Source organism: Bos javanicus, chromosome 7, assembly GCF_032452875.1.
Source record: "Bos javanicus breed banteng chromosome 7, ARS-OSU_banteng_1.0, whole genome shotgun sequence".
Taxonomy (NCBI): Eukaryota; Metazoa; Chordata; class Mammalia; order Artiodactyla; family Bovidae; genus Bos; species Bos javanicus.
The window spans coordinates 52,131,410-52,149,978 of NC_083874.1; the positions used below are offsets into that span (position 1 = coordinate 52,131,410).

Genomic DNA, 18,569 nt, shown 5'->3' on the forward strand with positions numbered 1-18,569 from the left:
TGTTCTGAGACAGTGTGGGGTGCTAAGATAAAGAAGGGTGTGGGTGTGGATGGAGGGTGGACAAAGCTTGGTCCTGTCAGTTAACAGGGTCTTGCAGGAGGCTCTGTATGCCCCAGGGTACCGACCAGATCCCCAGGTTCCAGCCAGAAGCCATGCCCCAGGCTGGACCCTCATCTCCCATGTACAGGGCAGCCTGGCAGCCAGCGTTGGGCTGAGCTTCCAGAACCGGTGGGTTTGAACTGGCCTTGTGGTCCAAGGCAGCTCTGAACAGGATTGGGACAGGTCCCCTGGAGAGGTCAGAGGGGCCTCTGTGGGTGCTGGGTACTCCAGAGGTGCTTCTGTGGAAGGATCCGTGTGGCCCCAGTAGGGAGGGAGGGGCCCGCTCAGCTATTTTTGGTCCCTGGGTTGGGAAGGACGGGAGCTAGAGCAGGGACCAAGTGGACAGAAAGTGTCAGCCTGAGATCAGGGCTTCTCCACAGGGCGCCTCCTGCCCCAGCGGCCCCAGCCCTTCACCTTGCCAGGTGCCATTCCTTCTCTGTGAAGGCCACTGCCCAGGCCCCCAGTCCGCCCCCTCGTGGCCAGAGCCTGGTTAAAGTCCCCCAGTGCCTCCTTGTGCATAGATCTTCCTCTGCTCACCCCTCTGCCCCCGGGGTCCCGCTCACCCAGCGGGGCTTCTCGAGAACCCCACTCCGGCCCTTACTTAGTATAGGAAACCCCTCCCTCTTTCGGCTGGTGTAGAATAACCAATAGTGTATAGTGCGGCGTATTTTTCCGTGATGGCGAGCGGGCGGCCGGCTCCGCGCAGCCGTCTGTCCCCGAACCCGCCCGCGGCGGCCCGTGCTGTGTTTTGTGCTGTGTCCACGCGCTGCGGCGACCCCCTTCCCGCGTACTGACTCCTCTAAGCGCTTCTCTTTGCATAGTCACGTAGCTCCCAACCCCACCCCCTTCCTGTGTCTCACGCAAGTTTTATACTCTAATATTTATATGGCTTTTTTTTCTTTGAAAAATTAAAAGGTTTCTTCTGAAAGGTGGGCTGTTTCTGTGTAAGAGATGGGGGCTCCTGGCGTGTATGGATGAAGTGATGAACTCAGAGTAGTATGCTAGAAGAGCGGGATCGGGAGGCGATGATTGTGTTGCGTCTCGGTTTTGTGTCACTGCCTGAGTATCTGTGTATAATTGTTAAATGCGGCTGTGTATGCGTGCAGCACGATTGTGCACATATAATAGGTGTCTGGTTGACCGTAATGGTGCCTGTGGGACTGTACACTGTGTGTGTAATCGGCTTGCGGGTCCGCAGTGGAGGAGGGATTTCTGAGCACGACGTGGCAGTGCGCAGTTGTCTGTCTGCCGCTGTCTCCAGGCAGAAGAGCAGACCCGTGCGAGGGGGCGGCGCGCGCTGAACACAGAGCTGGAGCGGGGGCCGTGGACGCTTCCCGAGTTCCGCCCCTTCCCTGCTCAAGTGACCACTCTGAGCGCCCTCCCGGCTGCGCGGGAGGAGGGTGGACTCTCCTTTGCCCGCCCTCTTCCACCCCCACCCCTCCCCCCACCTCAGGGGGCTTGGGAATGCCGCGAGGGTGGGAGGGAGGGAATGCCAGAAGCCCAGTGAACAGCTTGCCCCTGATTTCCCATCTGGAATTCACATTCTAGGTTACACTCTGTAGCAAAGCCATGGAAACGCAGGGTTCGCCGCTTCCTTGCGTGTGTGCAGGAAAGGGGGAGGGGGGCGTCCAGGGGACAGAGGGCACGCCGGACATCGGATTGACATCGGATTACCCGCAAACCAAACGGCCTCCCTCCTTTCTCGGCGCTTTTACTACTGGCCTAGCCCACCTCCCGCCGCCTCCAAGGAAAGATGGATTGGAGGTTGCTGCTGCCAAAGCTGCAGGCAACAGAGTGGGAGGAAAGGCCAGAAGGCGCGGAAGGATAGAAAGACCCACTAGGGTTATCAGGCCGGGTCGGTGAGGGTGAGGGCATGCCCAGCGGCAGGGTGGGGGTGGCTGTCTCTGGACATCCTGTGTACTCCTGGAGCGGGTCAAGCGTCTGCCAGCGCCTTAAGTCTGTTGTCATGGAAACCGAGCCTTCCACATAAGCTTCTGGGGGCGGCCTTCTTGCGGGGGAGGAAGGGTGGTGTGCACGGCCTGAGATGCAAGCAGGGTGTTGTTTCTGAGAGCCAGGCTGCAGAGGGCGGGGTGTCGCCCTGGTTGTATTCCAGGTGCGGCAGGAGACTGGCAGAGCAGAGCGTGTGAGCAGCTGTGGTTGGTCCCCTCATTGGTGCGTGTGCCTGTGCGGCCTAAGCCAGAAACGCATGGCCCCCGGGGGTAGGGAGGAAGGACGCAGGGAGCCCACCTCCACATCCCCAGACATCCTGGAGAGAGAGCTGCCCAGGCTGCAAGGCTACCTAATGAGGCTTTTAGTTCCAGAGCTGCCCAAATGGCCTCCTGTCCTCTCCAAGCCCCGCCTTGTCTATCCTGGTCTGGTCTGTAAGGTTTCTTTGTGCAGGCCACTGCGTGCTCAAGCAAGTCTGAGTATCAAGACGTCTGTCTTTTGGCCTCTACTGGGCAGGCTCAGGTTCCCACCCCAGGGTAAGCCCTAGCCGGGAAGGTGGTCTGTGGCCACCAAGTGTGTCCACAGGGAGGGGAATGTGGGAGAATGGCAGTCACAGGCTTCCCTTAGCAAGAGAGTCCTAGGTACTGCCAGGAAACTGCAGGTGAGGTCTGGAGTCATGGGGAGGTGGGGGTGGAGTCCCAGAAAAGGGTTCTGAGCTAACAGGCAGCAATGCAGAAGGGCAGGGGCTGAACTGGGGCCCCACTCCCTTACAGAGGCAGCCAGCCCTGCACCCATCCAGCACTCAAAGGTGCCGCCACCCTTCTGATGATTTGTCAAGTCAGTCACAGGCTTGAGGCAGGACAACCGGGGAGGAGCCTGGATGACAGTGAAGAGTGCAGAAATTCACAAGGAAGCTGTAAGGCAGTACTGTTTCAATGCTTTATTAACAGTTGGAGACAAACCCAACAAACTGGAGGTGATGACATCCCAGAAGCCCAAGAGGCGAGGGAAACAGGTTTGCATTTTGTCCCTTTATTATTATTATTAAATGCATCTTAGCAAAAGTAGATTAAAAAAGAAAGGGTCAAAGCCCCAGATGTCAGCAGGGAGGAGGGGACTGAGGGGAGTAGCAGCCCCCCCCCCCCACCATAGTCCTCCCAGCACTAGCTCAGGGGGGCTGCTGGCGCCCCTTTGCACACAGGCTCTAGCAACCAGAACCCTTCTGCCCAGCCTCAAGGCCTCCCTGGGGGCGCCTGAGGTCTCCTAAGCTCCCCTTGCTCTAAGAACTATACTTTAGGGCCAGGCCTTTCCAGTGCCATTCTCGCCCCCTACCTGGGGGTGGCGGGAAGCTAAGAGGAGCACAGGAGGGCAAAGTGTTACCTTTAGCCAGAGAATCTGAGCTTCCTGTGGCTGTGGCCACCGAAATATGTGGCCTTCCCACTGCTGAAGAGAGAACAGGGTGGGGCGTCCCTGGGCCCACTTCTCCAGAGCGTCCAGTTAGCATCTGCACATTTGGCTTGATAAATATATTAAATTTATAAAAACTCTTTGTTGTTTGAGAGCTCCTATTACGCTTAGGCCTGGTCCAGCTCAACCAGAGAAGAGCCGCCTCTGGCCCCCAAGTCAGATGTTGGGGGTGAGAGTCTACACTGGCCTTGAGGGCCCAGAGGCTTCAGGGCTGAATGGAGGTCCAGGGCCTTGCTCAGAATTGAGGCTTGTGGTGAGAAATCCCAGGGACTCTGGAACCTGCCATCAAAGCCTCTTATATTATGGAGGTGAAAGGAGGAAGGCTTATTTTTCTTTAAAAAAAAAAATTCATATAAAAATAGATCCATTTGCAAAACAATTTCTCAACCAGGAGGCTCCACCTCCCCTTTCCTTGGAGACAGAGGGTAAGGTGTGGGGATGGTCACAGGACAGCCCACACTTTCAGATGAGACCAAAGCTCTGGGGAGGGCGTGAGGAGGGCCCGTGGCTCAGCCGCTGGGGGCTGGTACGGGGGAGGGTTGAGAGAGGCCAGGGCAGGTGCACAGCACGGCAGCAGGCTGGGGGCGGCTCCGCCCCACCCTGCCCTGCCTGCCTGCCCGCCCCCAGGCCCTGGCCTAGGCAGATCCTCCTTGTTTGGGGAGGTCTTTCTCAAATGGTGGGGTGGGAGGGGGATCTGCTCCCCACTTCCTTGGAAGCACCTCCCAGTGCCTCCCCACCAATAATAGACAACAGGAGCCGGGGCAGGCAGAGCAGAGCTGGGGGATGGAGCCCAGAGGTTCCTAAGCCCATGCTGCTCTCAGGACCAGAGAACACACAACAGAAAAGCACAAACCCAGCACAATTGACCTAGGCAAAGCCCACTAGAGAGGCAGGGGCTGAGAGAGCAGGTGGGCCTTGTCTGAGATGAGGCCCTGGAGAACAGTGGAGACACTTGGGGTTAAGGCAGCAAACACGGAGCCTGCTTTGGTAACGAGCCAGGACTGCCCCGGTTGGGCTTGGGCCCCCCACACTTCTGGCCTCCAGGCAGCTGAAGCTGTGTGCGATGGGCAGAGAGCAGCATGCCGGAGAGTAAGGTGGGGTCAGGGTGATGGGAGCGGCCACCGCAGAGGAACACCTCCGCGACCCTTCAGGTACATGCTGCAGGCGGGACAGTCGGGGGCTCCACTGAGGAGCTGCCGTGGCCCCAGGACCTGGCTTAGCTTGCACGGCCGAGCAACTCTGTGGTCTCCTCGAGGATGGTGGGGACTTCCTCACTCTTCTTAGGCATCTTGGCAGGAACACAGGTCATGGCATCCTCCTTGGTCAGCTCTGAGACTAGCTGAGATGTGGCTGCACACGCTGCCTTCCTGACACCTGCAAGAGAAGACACGAGCCATCCTGTCCACAGAAGGCCAGTTTCCAATCCCTCTCCATCTCTACGGCAGATACTCGGCCAGAAGCCATGCACACGCATTGGCCAGGTCAGTTCAGAGGCCCTTCTTGTACAGGACGGGGAGAGAGCCAAGAACACATGGAAGATACCTTTGTGGGGGCAGGAGTGGGGGCAGAGCACGGTGCAAGCGGGAGAGCAAGTCTGGCTCTCACATTCTTTGTGACAAGCAGTACAAGAGTGTAAATACAGCTCTGCAGACAGAGCGGGGCTCAAGTATCAGCAGGGAGAGCGATAAGTACTCAAAATCTGTTTTCTCATTGGAGAGTCATTGGATGTAAACAGACTCAAGCTTAGTAAACAATAGTAGTATTTTGTTTTCTTGGCAGTCCTCATGGAAGCTCCTAGGCCAAAATCACTGTCAGCCAGCCCAGGGCAGGGAAGGCTGTGTGGCGGCCAGAAGGGCTCCTGCAGAGAGGAGCAGCAGCCGTGCACTGTCACACATGAGGCCACCCCACCTGTGTTCAACCCTCCCACTTGGGCCATGCCCACGCAGCGAGCTCTTGTCCAGCTCTTCAAGGGCAGCAGTGGTGATCCAAAGGCCAAGGGCAGGTGTGCAGTGTGTGTGGGTGTGTGAATGGAGAAGGGTGAGGGAAGGTATGTTGGGGAGGCCAGAAGGAACCCTACAGAGGCCTCAGCCTGACAGGCTAAGGGCTAGTGAAGCTTCAGTGGCCACCCTAAATAGGAAGAGAAGAACCAGTCCCTCCACGAGTTCCTGTCCTAACTGCTGGGAGTTGTCCCAGACACTCATTAATTCAGAGACTCCACGTTCCTGGTCCTGTATCCTCAAGCAGAAAGCCGATCCTTGGGACCGAGCCTGTCTCCAGCTGTCTGCCGCTTGGCCTCAGAGTGGCCCAGAGAGACTGCGGGGCACAAAGAGCAGCCTGCTTGGGGTCAGAGAAGCCAGAGACAAAGGCCACAGATGCTGTAATTCCCGTTCTATGAAATGTCTAGAATGGGCAAATCCAGAGACAGTAGATGTGTGGTTGCAAGGGCCTGGGGGAGGTGTTAAAGGGGGTGTGACTGCTAATGGGCATGGGGTCTTTTTTGGGGGTGATGAAATGTTCTGGAATTAGTGGTGATGGCTGCACAACCTTGTGAGTATACTGAAACCACAGCTGTATACTTTAAAGGGGTGCATTTTAGGAATGTGATTGATACATCAATTAAAATAACAAAAAACCCAGCTCTGGGTCACAGGAAGCTGGGTGGAGAAAGCAGCGCCTAAACCTTGAAGAAGCAGACAGAGGACAGAAGGCCACACTCTCGAGTGCAGGACAGGGCAGCAGCGGGTGTGAGCAGGAAGAGGTCCTGAAGAGCCAGGTGAAGCAAGCGTCCACCCTGCCTTCTTGGGACCAGCAAAAAGCTTGAGGTGGGACGGAAGCCAAACAGGGTCAGGGGGCCCAGGCTTTCCCCAGGGCTGTCGGCCTCTGCAGAAGCGTGACCAAATCTACACACAGGTAAGAGGGAGCACACGGCATGCCCACAGGTTACCAATTTATAGATCTCCTCCTCCTCCTCCCAGGGACTGGGATTGTCTAATAAGAGGAGAAAGACCAGTGAAGAGCCTGGCTGACAGGCACAGGGGGAAGGCATGCGGCGGAGACCACAGGATTTCACATCCCTTGTGATGCTGCCTCAGGGACTGAGCAGGGAGGGAAGGGGCCCATGGGAGTGCGACCAGGATGGTCTTCTATCTCCAGCAAAATCTGCTTCACACCTGCTTGGTTTTTGCTCTTTTTTGAAATACTCCCTCCTCTAGGACCCTACTTCTCATGTCCAGAAAGGTGGTGGCTGATTCTTCGAATTCAGTCACCAGCACTTGAGAAAATATTCCAATTATATTTGTTTGTATGTGACTCAAGGGCTAAGTACATGTTAAAATACTACTTCCTGACTCTGGACCCAGGGAAAAGGAACTACAGGAGCATTCATCTTGGACAACATGGGCAAAGTCAGAATTCAAGTGGGAAGTATCTTTAGCTGTTTCTCTCTTGGGTTTCTTTCTCTCAACTCAGAAGATACCAGTTTGTACCTAGTCAAGCATGTCTCTATATTCTTCTAGATTAAAAAAGCTGCTGATGCATTACAGATTCATAAAAATGGAGTGGAGGGTAAGTTGGGAAAGACCAAAATTTCCCTTTTAAGCCTAGAAAGTGGGGATACCTGATGTGGCCTAAGGTCAGAACAAGAAAACTCCTGTGGGAACTGGGAACAGGATCAAGGAATCCTGGCCGCCACCCCAGCTTCAGGGCCGCAGCTTGACCCTCCAGCAGATGCCCTCCGAGCCTTTCCCTAACTTGCGTACTTGTTGAGACTATTGAAAAGTAGCTGCAGAAGCATATTTTGCTTCTATGGGACCAGGGAGCCCTAACCTTGAGACACTGGTCAAAGCTCTCTTAGGCCAGATCCCTACACGTTAGGGCTGAGCCAGATAAAAACACCAGCAAAATCAGGCATAGATGAATTAGAAAAAGGTATTTATAAAACACAGGCTAGGAACTGCTACTCTGGAGGAAGCACTCTTGTTAACGAGCTTCCTTAGGGAAGAGGAAACTGGGGCAGGTGCGCAGTCGTCGCCCCTGAAGAGCTCAGCCCTGTCTGAAGCACTAATTCCTGTCCTATTTTTATTAATACACAAGTGGAGGGAGATATAAGTGGTGGTAGAGGAAACACTCTTAAGTTCTCTAGACATGTGGACATTGGAAATTTCCCTGAACCGATTTCACCACATCCAGGCTCTCCTTGGCAGAAGGAGAGTGTAAGAGTATTTCTGGCCCACACAGAGGGCTCACCATCATTTCCTGCTCCTCACACAGGCCTTGTGGAAAGAGTCCTGGACCTGGATTCATAAAAGCAGGCTCCAGTTCTGGCTCTACCAGCAGATCTTGGCAAGACCTTACCTGGATTTCAAGCCCTGTTACCTAAGAGAAGGTGAGCTGCTAAACACTGGAGATCTTTAGAGCTGGTCCCAACTCTAAGGTTCTATCCGTGTAGGGGGAGCTTAGCAGGAAGCTGGGAAGTGGCAGGGGGAAGGAAAGGCAGACGGAGATGAATTTCTTTCTTCCCTTCACTTTTATCCCAGTGAGCAGATGGCCTGTATATAAGAAGCCACAGTTCAGACATGGAGATAAAGTTGAGTCACTAAAACCAGAAGCTGACTCAGACAGCCTGAAATATCTGCTGTAATACAATCACATGGATTCTTCCCCCTGACACTCACAGCATTGTTCTCCCACGCCCTGCAGATCACAGCAGTTTACATGTCACTTTTAATGAACCAGCCCTGATAGTCACTCTCCTCTTCCAGCTCCTCAATGGGTCTTTGTACACTGGTCACTCCCTCGGGTCTCCAGAGACCAGAAGATTTTTTAAAACATTCCTTTAAATCCGAGGGCAGAAGCTAGTGTCTTTGACTATGGACAGCTGCCTCTCTGGGATTGAAGAGGGCTGTGAGGCAGACCTGTGTGACAGCACTCTGGTTTTTTGGTTCAGGGCAGCCAGTCGGCAGCAGTAGTCAGAGACAGCCAAGCAAAGGGTGAATCAACTATGTCCAGTAGCCACTCAGGGAAAACCCCAGTCACCAAAGCCTTTACAGTTTTACAGTGTGGCCTTCTGTGTCCAACCTTTCTTTTCTCCTCTTAACCCAACTCTCCTCTTAGACATGAAGAAACTGAGTCCCAGAAACTTGTCTCGAGTAATCTAGACAGCATCAGTTAGATCTGACATTGGGTCTTCTGACCCCGTCTAGACCTGTGCTCTCGGTGCTCGACTGTGCTGCCTGGCCTTCTGTTTCATGGCTCCAAGCCACTTACTCGGAAGTGAATGTACCAATGTCTACAGGGCTTATCAGAGTAACAGGAAATGTTTCCCCTGAGAGCTTCTCCCAGATATGTCCAGTGTGTTTAGTGACCCCAGAGCCCAGAAAGATAAGGATGGAGCCAATTCTAAAAGCATGTAGTTGTCATTTTCACCTAAGTCTCCTCCTCCTCCTTTTTGCACTGGGAAACAGTACTTTGACTAATTCAGGTCTTCTGCTGACAGGTTAGGTTTTACCAAAATCCCTGCTGCTTCGGCCTGTAAGTCCTGGTTTCCCACCTGGGAAGAAGTGGGCAATGGGGCATCCCCAGGAGAGGGAAGCCATTGATGTCTGGTTCCCTGTGTTCAGGAAGCATCTGGGATTCTGGTTCAGTTCCACTGGAAGAAAATGAAAAGGGAATTCCCCACCTCAAGTCTGATGAAGGCTGGCAGTTAGCTAACAGGATGGAGGAAAACAGGGAGAGGTGGTGTGTTTTTATCTGGAAACGCTTAATGTCAGGCCACATCACCTTATATGGTGGGGAGGAAACAATGTCACAAGACTCTCTAAAGACTAAACGCAAAAAATACTACTAGTTCACACTCTACCACACCCAGATCTAGAAGACCAAACGTGTATCTCCGAAGATCTAAACCCACCATACTCACCTCTCCTCCTCTAGAGAGGCTGTACGCAGAGGATGCCAGCAAACAGAGTTCTAACTAGACATTCTTCTGTTTGGGAAGGTTTTGAAGTCATACAGAAGGGCCCTCAGTAGGGAATTTCCCTCCGGGTATTCAGCATATTGGCAGAAACAGGCAGGCATTCTCATAGTGATCCAGTGTTTGGGCCAGGGCACTGTGTGGGGCGAGCATACTCCATGCCCTGGATTGTAAGGTCCTCTTAACAGGCTAAGGCAGGTGCCATCGGCCTACAGATGTCACTGTTAATAGCTCAGCAGTGGCCAAAGCAAACCGCACAACCTGTACAACAGCCTTGAAGTGAAGTTCCTATCACACAGGCCTACAGAACGCATCGGCCAGGGAATAGGGAACAAAGCTTAAGGCCGCCTTTTCTGTAATGCCCACCCTTCAACCTAGGAAGGAAGCCCACATTCCCAGTCCTAAAGGGCCTTCACCAGACTGTGCAGTGCAGGTTGTGAGGAGGAGCTCTGGACCTACGTTCTTCTGGAACAGTCTCTGCCCACTATACACTTCCTCAAAGGCGATTTATCTGTGATCCTTCCCCACACTAATGCCTGGATCATTTGTCCTATCCCCATAATTCTTCTTAGAGGCTCTGGCTCAACGTAATCCACTTAAATCTTCTGAAAGGCAGGTGAGGGGGGCGGTAAACAGGGACGGTGAGAGCGGTACAGCCTGACTAGCCCTCGGGAAAAGGAGGTTCTCAGACACGGCATGAGCTTCGGTCAAGATGCTCCTCCACATCCTTATTTAACACATCTGGAGAGAATGACACCCAGCCTTCTCTCTATAGGATTCTGAACTATTATCCTCTGTGTCTTCTGTTTGTGAAACTGAGAGTAAGGACACTTATTTTCCTTGTATTCCTATATCTAATGTATGGTTTTGAATTTACATCAATTTTTTGTTACCCAGATGCCCACCCATATCTGTGTCTTGCACAATGCTTAGCCTACATTTCTGCCTCAAGAATGAAGAGAAATGTAAGAATAACCAAATGTAGTATGTTGTCAGTCCCGCAAATCCTAGTTCTCCACGTCAGTCCTTTCTAACAATTAGAAGAGGACTGGATAATCCACTCTACATGCAGGGACATTGTGGGGAAGTTTATAAACCCTCAGAACGTCATCACCTGCTCTTAGCCTAAAATGAGCAGGAGCAGAGAGGCTTCACCTTCAGCACCCAGGCTGGGCTCCATTTGCTGACTTACCCTGACGGGGTCCTCTCTTCCGTCGGAATGCTGCGCCTGACTGCAGGGCTTCCAGAAGACTGTCCATCACACCTGTCTCATCACCCTCTGTCGTGAACAAAGATGGAGATGTAAGCTTTTCAGCCTGAGCAGCATCCATGGGTTGAGCCCCACACAAAAAAATGCATTTCCGCTGTATGTATAGCTTGCCCTTATCCACAGTTTCTGGGGGCTCAGCACACAGCGGGCTCAATCTCAGGTTTCACAGTCCATGTTTACTTGTGTCTGTTTGCAAATGGTTAAAACATTAGGTTTCACTGGCTACCAGCCACTGCAGACCCTGGATAATGTTCCTGCAGTGCCGCCGCCCTTCCCATCCCCATCAAAACCAGCACAGAGAACTGCCCGACTCTAAGACTGGGGTGAGTACAGAGGCTGGGATTATGAAGTTAATAAGGAACTAGGTCACTCTCTTTATCCTACATAAACCCCTCATGGAAAGCCTGGTTCCAGTTTCAGAGCAGGGCTGAGGAGAGACCACCTCTCAAGAGTGCATTTCACTTAAGTACTGCCCCCAGTGGCTGCATCTTCCTGAAGTCAGCTCAGAATCTAAGAGGAGCTGCTGGTTGGAATACAAAGAGTTAATGTAGAATCCTTATTCCAGCTCGGCTCTGTTTCCATGGCAACAGCTAAGGGTGGTGAAATCTTAAACTGAAATCCCTAGGAGCCAGCAGGCTGCCAGCTGTAAAGCTGGACTCACTGCTCCCAGCGCCACCTGCTGGCTGAATGCCACCAGTGCAGCTGACCTACATTCCAACCTCATTTATTTGCCCTGGGGACGTGGTCCAGGGCAGGGTCCCCTGTGCTGACTGATGATGTGTGCAGCCTTCATCCCACAAATCAGCTGGACTCCACCTTTCCCTATTACACCCTAAACAATAACTAGGCACAAACTCTAGAGGCTTGGGGAGAAGGGGGGAAAGGTGAAGGATATACCTCACGTGGGCTTGTTTATTATTAGAGCAAAGTTTGTGGCTTACATACAACTGGAGTAAGGGCAGGGGAACTGCTTCCCAAAAAAATATAAAGAAAAAATAGAAATGCAGGGTGCTTCAGGTCCCTAATCATACCACAACAGGAGTGGCCAAAGTCAAGTCCCTGCGAGCAAAAATGCTAGAGCCCCTCACCCCTTGTGCTCAGCACAGCACTGATTCTTGCCAGACCCAGCAGCCCGGAGAACCTCTTTACTTAGATGGCTCGTAGCCCCTCGGGGTCAAGAAGGGTGGCATCAGCTCAGGGCCATGTAATGGATGCTGAATTTCCGCTGCCCACAGAGAGAGCAGCCAGAGAGCGCAGGGAGTCGGCAGCAGGAAAGAAGCAGAAACAGGAAACAGAGGGCCAGTAATTGAGGCCATATGTTTCAACAAAGACATGCTTCTGAGAGTGAAATACAAAGTCCACTGAAGAAAGAAGAAGGTGGCCAGCTCCCCTGCCCCCTTTGCAGAAGTGCAGTCCATTTACAGTCTGATAGGTGGGTACAACCGTGCGAAGGTCCTGGGGACACAACATTTGGCGAAATAAGCAGAAAGGGAAGACAAACCATTAAAAGACAGGAGCAGGGCCAGGAACACAATCTGAGGGAAAGAGCACAAGATGTTGTAGAGGGTATGAAAACCGGACAGGGAAATTTTTGGACAAGCAGAAGGCAAGTATACATATTACAGCAACACTAAGTCACTGCAGAGACGAGACATAGTGCAGGACAGCAAAGGAGGGAAAAGACAGAGTGGAGCGCTGGAGCGTGTGTGTTCAGAGCCACGGTTAAAGTCCAGCGTCAGGACCGTGGAGGCAGAAGGCTGCCAGCAGCATCTGCCAGGAGCTGTGCTCAGACATGAGCTGTGCTCTGGCCTCTAGATTCTAGACAGAGCAGCCTTCCAACTGATCCTGTCTCAGCCCATCGGCCCTTCGCTTCTCACCAGCATTCATGTCTATGAGTTGCTCTCTCTTCTGCTGCTTCTCCAACCGCTCCTTCTCTGCTTTCTCCTTGGCCAGCTTTGCTCGCCGCATCTTCTCCTCTGTCTCCCGCCGCTTCTGGTTCTCCTTGACAGCTTGCTAGGGGGAGAGGGGAGTGAACACATGGGCACGAAGGCACTCACACATGTGCACACCCACCACCAACCAACATGAACCCAGTGGAAAGTGAGAAAGATGGACAGAAGCACCACTTCGCAGGCCTCCCTGTGTCCGACTCTTCCAACCCCATGGACTGTAGGCTGGTCAGGCTCTTCTGTCCATGGGACTTCCCACACAAGAATACTAGAGTGGGTTGCCATTCCCTTCTGCAGGGGATCTTCCCGACCCAGGGATTGAACTCTTGTCTCCTGCTTGGCAGGCAGATTCTTTACCACTGAGCCACCAAGGAAGGCCATCCCTGCTTACCACAAACATATTCTTAAAGTTGTGCAGATCCATGAAGAATTCTTCCACAGACAACTTCTTGGGGTCAAAGAGGAAGTACTCGCCCAGCTCCTTGTAGAGCGCCTCCATGTTGGAATGCATCATCCGCAGCTTGTTGTACTGTTCCTGCGCATCCTTCACAAAGCTGTGCAGCAGCAAGTCAAGGACCAACACCAGGAAGCAGACCAGCTTCTCCAGCCCTGCGAACACTCACATGTGCGTACTGCTATCTGTACACATGGATGCGTAGCACAGCACTGTTCATATTAGCAAAACCCGGAAGCAATTAAAACATCCAAACAGGGAAATAGTACACCATTGACTATGGTATTCCTACAGAACAGGGGCTGGCAAGTCAAAAAAGAGACTGTTCTGCATCTACTGCTGTGGAAACGGGGCCAAAACATATTAAATGCTAAGGCAATACAATGCAGTTTTCATGAAAATAAATTCATCAGATTGCAAATCAGAAGTCCAGTGGCAGTAGTCATCTTTGGGAAGGGGCGGGGAGGGGATATGGTGTGTGTGTGTGATGGGGCGGGGAGCAAGGTCTCAAAGCAGACTTAGACTTTATCTGCAAGGCTTGATGCAAAACACAACAATGAGAGTGCTTTCAATAACTGTTCTTAGCGAAACACATTTTCTGAAGAGGAAGAATTGTATGCCGTCAGTTTATCCTGTCTCCCTCCATGGGAAGTTTTCTTTTCCTAGGTGGCAACTCCCTCCTTTCAAGAAAGGATATGGTCATTTTTTCAACAAACTTGTCTTTCTCATCTGTGGCAGCTGGGAAATTCTGAATATCACGTTCCACGTCGGAAATCTGTTTCTTCATCTGATCTAGGTTCTTTTGCAAGTTTTCAGCAGAAACTAAAGTAGACACAGAAACAGACAGCAAGAGCTCACTACCTCCAGCCTCAAGACCCTACTCTGTCCTTCAGGGCACAGCTATGGTCTGTACTTAATTATTTTAGTTCTCTTATGTACTCTCCAATTGTTTCACACATTTTTCCAGTGAAACTAAAATTACTTGATGATTAAACCTCCAACCTTCATAATACTAAGAAGAGAAGAGAGGCTTCATTTAATTTAACAACAATCTATGAAATCCCTCAGGGTCTTGTTCTCATTTATTTTAGAGAACAGGGTTTGAGAGGAAGGAGACATAAACAGAAATACAAAGGGAGGGCAGAAATCTGTTCCCATTTCTACGAAATGCTGCTTTTTCTTTGCCTAGTCCCAGAATGGCGAGGCCTGGTTTTTGTTATTCCAGTCTATGCTTTCTGAATAAGAAAAGCTGTTGACTTAAACGACAAACACCTACCTTTCTTTCCTCCAGTTGCTTCCTGGTGTCTGATGTTTTCCTAAAGGGGAAGAGTGCTTCCCGTTCGCACACATGGAGCTTTCCTACTTCCTCTTCTGCCCCATACCCCTCCCTGTGGCTTAGACACCACACCAGCATCCTCCCATTCCTCCTTACAACTGTCTAAACTGAAAATGATCTAAAATCTAGATTGATTCTTTCCCTGCCCTGAGCAGAGATTTCTGGGGCTTGGAACCCCCTTCTAGCTTCATCCCAATCTGCCTCACCTCGGCTGGCTTTCTCCACGTGGGCAAGCTCGTCTGGGAACTTCAGGACCTCGGGATGATCATTCTCACACAACTCAGCCAAGAAGTGCAACAATGTCATCTTCTGATCTGTGGACTTGGTGTCTCGAAGCTTGGAGGGGAAAAGGGGAAGAGGGTGAGTCCTGACACCCAAGGCCACCTAGACCAACAGCAGTCTGCCATATTGGGCTCCTGGAGGCCACGGCCTCCCTTCCATTGTCCCGCTCACCTTACAAAGGAAGCTGATGTTGAAGCCAAAAGCACCAGCATTCCTGGAGCCAGCATTCATATAGTTTCCGACAAGCAAGGTTATCTCCAGGAGGCTAGAGAAGTTCTCGCTCTTTCGCACCTCCTCACACGCGGCAGTCACTGAGACGATCTCGGGCTTGATGTTCTCCACCTGCTCCCCGAACTGCAGCTTGAAGAGGATGGCGTTGAGGCGAGGCCGCAGGCGGGGTACTGCACCCATCTGCGGAGAGACAAGGAGTCCACTACAGCCAGCAGAGAGAGAGAAGAGGAAGGAAAGGATACAGGCCTACGCCTCCTATAGCAGGATCTGAGTTACAGCGTAGGGAGGAGAAAGAAAGATGGGTTCAAAATGGACAAGAGGCTGGAAGCAAGTGTCCTGATGCTCTTGTGGAAGAGGGAGTCAGAGAAAACCTGAGCCAGAGGCCCCACTCACCACCACACCAAACTGCTCTGACTCAGCCAAATCATCATATTCGTCCTTCAGTTCAGAAAGCATTTTTAACTGTTCTGGCTCTGGCATCTGCTTAATGAGGTTCTGAAAGAGAGAAGGGATTGTCTCAGTTAGAGCGGGGTGAGCCAACAATGGGAGCCCCCTGTCAGGCCCTCACTCTGCCTGAGGACCACTAAGAAGGAAACATGGGCTGGGGTCAGGTGGTTGGGGAGGCATCCAGTGAGACGGCAGGACTTTTGAAAAATATACCAGAAATAACCTGATTACCAGAGGGATGGAAGCTTATCCAAAGCTAGCATTCTTTAAGTCAATGATATTTAAGAGAGTCCTCATGGTCTAAGCAGAGAGGAGACAGACTGGTGCTGAGTGATGCAGAGAGCCAGCGCCAGGAAGAGCCTGCTCCTTACCTGGATCATGGACTCAGTGAGAACAGCCTCATTCACCTCCAAGATGACATTCTTAATCTCATGATAAGGCATGCGGAAGGAACCCAAAAAGATTGCTGCCAGGAAATGAGATACAAAAGACATGTTTTTCTCAGTCTCTTCCACCTTCCAGCCCATCCTACAAACCTACGTTGGACAATTTTCCTAGGAATACTCTTGAAGTCACGATCAGAAGCCTCCACCAGCTCCTCACTGCCTGTATAGTTAATATCCAGGTTTCTGAGCCGTGTTTCAGGCTCCCACCTCCCAGTTTTCCCCTGTGTGAACCCCCACATTTGTATCACTCACACACCAGCCACACTGTTCCAAGCACCACATTCTACAAACACTGTGACTGACTCCTTGTCTTTGCTCACACAGGAAATCTTTGATCTATCTATATACATCAAAAACATTCATCCCATTCTATTTTAGTTCCTCATTCCCTGACTATCCTCAGAGCTGCCACTGCCTTGAAATGCTCTGATTTTTAAACTGCTATATCCCACACCCTAACAAACACTTCTCATCCTTCCAGCTCTCGCTTACTAGTTCCCAAATTGACTCTTCAACCTCATCGGCGTGCTCTTGCATGCACACACTCTCTCACGATAGAGACGACCATTCCATTTTCTCTGAATGTCTCAGTTCTAGCTGGCTTTCTCTGTTTAACCCAGACCCTGTGGTGTGCCCTTTCACTCCCGCCCTATTACTACTACAATTCTTACTCTCTGGTTTCTCCTCCTTCCAGTCCCTGGTTAACCCAGCCATCTCATCTTCTTCCCTTACACCTGGGCTGATGGACACCACAGATCAGATTCTATGAAGTGGCCCTGATGATGGCCAGGAACCCTCTGCGTGTCCCCAGTCCATGATCTCTTGCCAGCTCCTCCATAAAAAATGACCCTGTTCTCCCAAATGTCCCACTACTTCCTTATTTGTTCTAAAAAGATCTTGCTTCTTTTTAATGTGGAAAATTGAAGGTACTGGTCAAATTACTTGCTAAGCTTTCTCTTATGGCACTTAAAAACTGAGCACTGGGGCTCTCAGCTGGAACCAGAAAAGCTGGAACTAGGAAAGGCTTGAGTAAGGACTATTTTGGAATCATCTAGAAGAAAATGTACACTGACACTTCTCTAAGTTTAGCAGAACTATATCCATGCACCCAGCCTTTTCTCACGTTTCAACAGCACAGGTGGCCCTAAGGGCCTCTTCCTTCAGCATATACAGACAGGCTTCCACATCCATGGATACAGAGGGCAGACTGTTCCACACCGTTTTATATAAAGGACTTGAGTACTTGTGGACTGTGGTATCGCTGGAGGTCCTGGAACCCCACAGATATCAGGGACAACTATACACATAATCAAACCTTTTCTATCTCAAACAAAAAAAGAAACTAAAAACACCAGTCTATTCTCTCTTCCACATTCTCATTAACTCTTCTGTCCCCACAAAGTCTGGAAAAATGACAATCATTTGTTGAGTGCATATTCCATGTAAGACCTAGTATCATAAACATAATCTACACATATGATCTCATTTAACCCTATTTATAATAATGTGTAAGTTTGTATTATTAGCCGCATTTGACAGAAAAGGAAACTAATACTTAAGAACTTAACCTACCTGTCCAAGGTCACACTGCTACTAAGGACTGGAGCCAGGACTTAAATACAAATGGAGTCCAGAGTTCTGTTCGTACCACTGATGCTATACTGAAATGATTCCTGCCCAGGTCACTGCCTTTCCTAATGCCAGATCCTGATTTTATTCGACCGCTACTCCCACTTTTAGGACTGTGTCAGACTATTTTCCTTGCTGCTCCTTTCCAGTTTTTTTGAGGACTCCCCTTTTTGTTACTTGTCTCCTCAATGTTAATAACCTTAAAAGTAAATTAATGGTTTTAACTCTGACTCATAGGCTATCCTCCTAAATTCATATCTCCAGTCAGACCTTCCACCTGATATACCCAAATGCCTAATACACTCCTGGAGAGTCCCACAGGAATCTTAAATTCTGTCCTAAAATTAAATCAATCATTTCTACCCACCACCATTAAGCCTCTCATTCACGTCCACCACTTCCCCCACAAAAGACAGGAAAATCCAGCAGGAGCAGATTCTACTTCCATAAAGGGTTCCACTCTCTATAGAGGGATCTTAACCCAAGAAAACATCTTTCTCCTCTCTATCAATCACTAAGTTCCATTAATTCTCTCTTCTTGGTATCTTCTGCCTTCATATCCATTCTTACAACTTCAGTTTCAGCCCTGATCACCTCTCATCTAGTTAAAAGCAATAACATAACACATCTTCCCGTCTCCCCATCTCCTAGCAATCCAGCCTCAAAAATCACTGCTGAAGTAGTCCTCCCCAAAATTACAGAGGGCTGTATCTCTCACTTTTTTTAATTAAAATCCCTCCAATAACTTCCACAGTTTTCAGGTCAAAATACATACCTCTTAGCCTAAGCCTACCAAGACGTCTGTATCATCTAGCCTACTTCTTGAAAACTTCTTCAACCACCACTCCCCCACAAAGGGCCTTTACTCAGCTGCTCTCAACTACTGCACTTCCTGAACTGGGACAATGTTACCTCATGCCTCTGTGCCTTCACACACGCTGATCCCTATGCCTGAAATGAGACAAGCCAGCTCTCACCCTTCCTTTAGTCTGCTGTTAAGTTTTAACCCACTTAGAATGACCTCGAGGCTGAGCTCCCTCC

The 18,569-nt window shown here is 50.8% G+C and overlaps 1 protein-coding gene across 3 annotated transcripts in view; it reads right to left on the minus strand.

Annotated features, from left to right (window-relative positions):
* Positions 1–2,971: 2,971 nt before the first annotated feature.
* LOC133251391 (protein diaphanous homolog 1-like) overlaps positions 2,972–18,569 on the minus strand; it is a 57,865-nt gene continuing 42,267 nt past the window's right edge. For 2 of the 3 annotated variants that reach the window (XM_061423786.1, XM_061423785.1), the window contains 9 exons: positions 15,825–15,919; positions 15,400–15,501; positions 14,947–15,186; positions 14,700–14,829; positions 13,854–13,979; positions 13,095–13,258; positions 12,632–12,767; positions 10,677–10,763; positions 2,972–4,887 (listed from right to left, as the gene is read on the minus strand). In XM_061423786.1, coding sequence (XP_061279770.1) covers positions 4,730–4,887; positions 10,677–10,763; positions 12,632–12,767; positions 13,095–13,258; positions 13,854–13,979; positions 14,700–14,829; positions 14,947–15,186; positions 15,400–15,501; positions 15,825–15,919 — 1,238 coding nt within the window. In that variant the 3' untranslated portion in view covers positions 2,972–4,729. Of the gene's footprint in view, positions 4,888–6,457; positions 6,502–10,676; positions 10,764–12,631; positions 12,768–13,094; positions 13,259–13,853; positions 13,980–14,699; positions 14,830–14,946; positions 15,187–15,399; positions 15,502–15,824; positions 15,920–18,569 lie in introns of all 3 variants that reach the window. The other variant, XM_061423787.1, reaches the window with a different exon arrangement.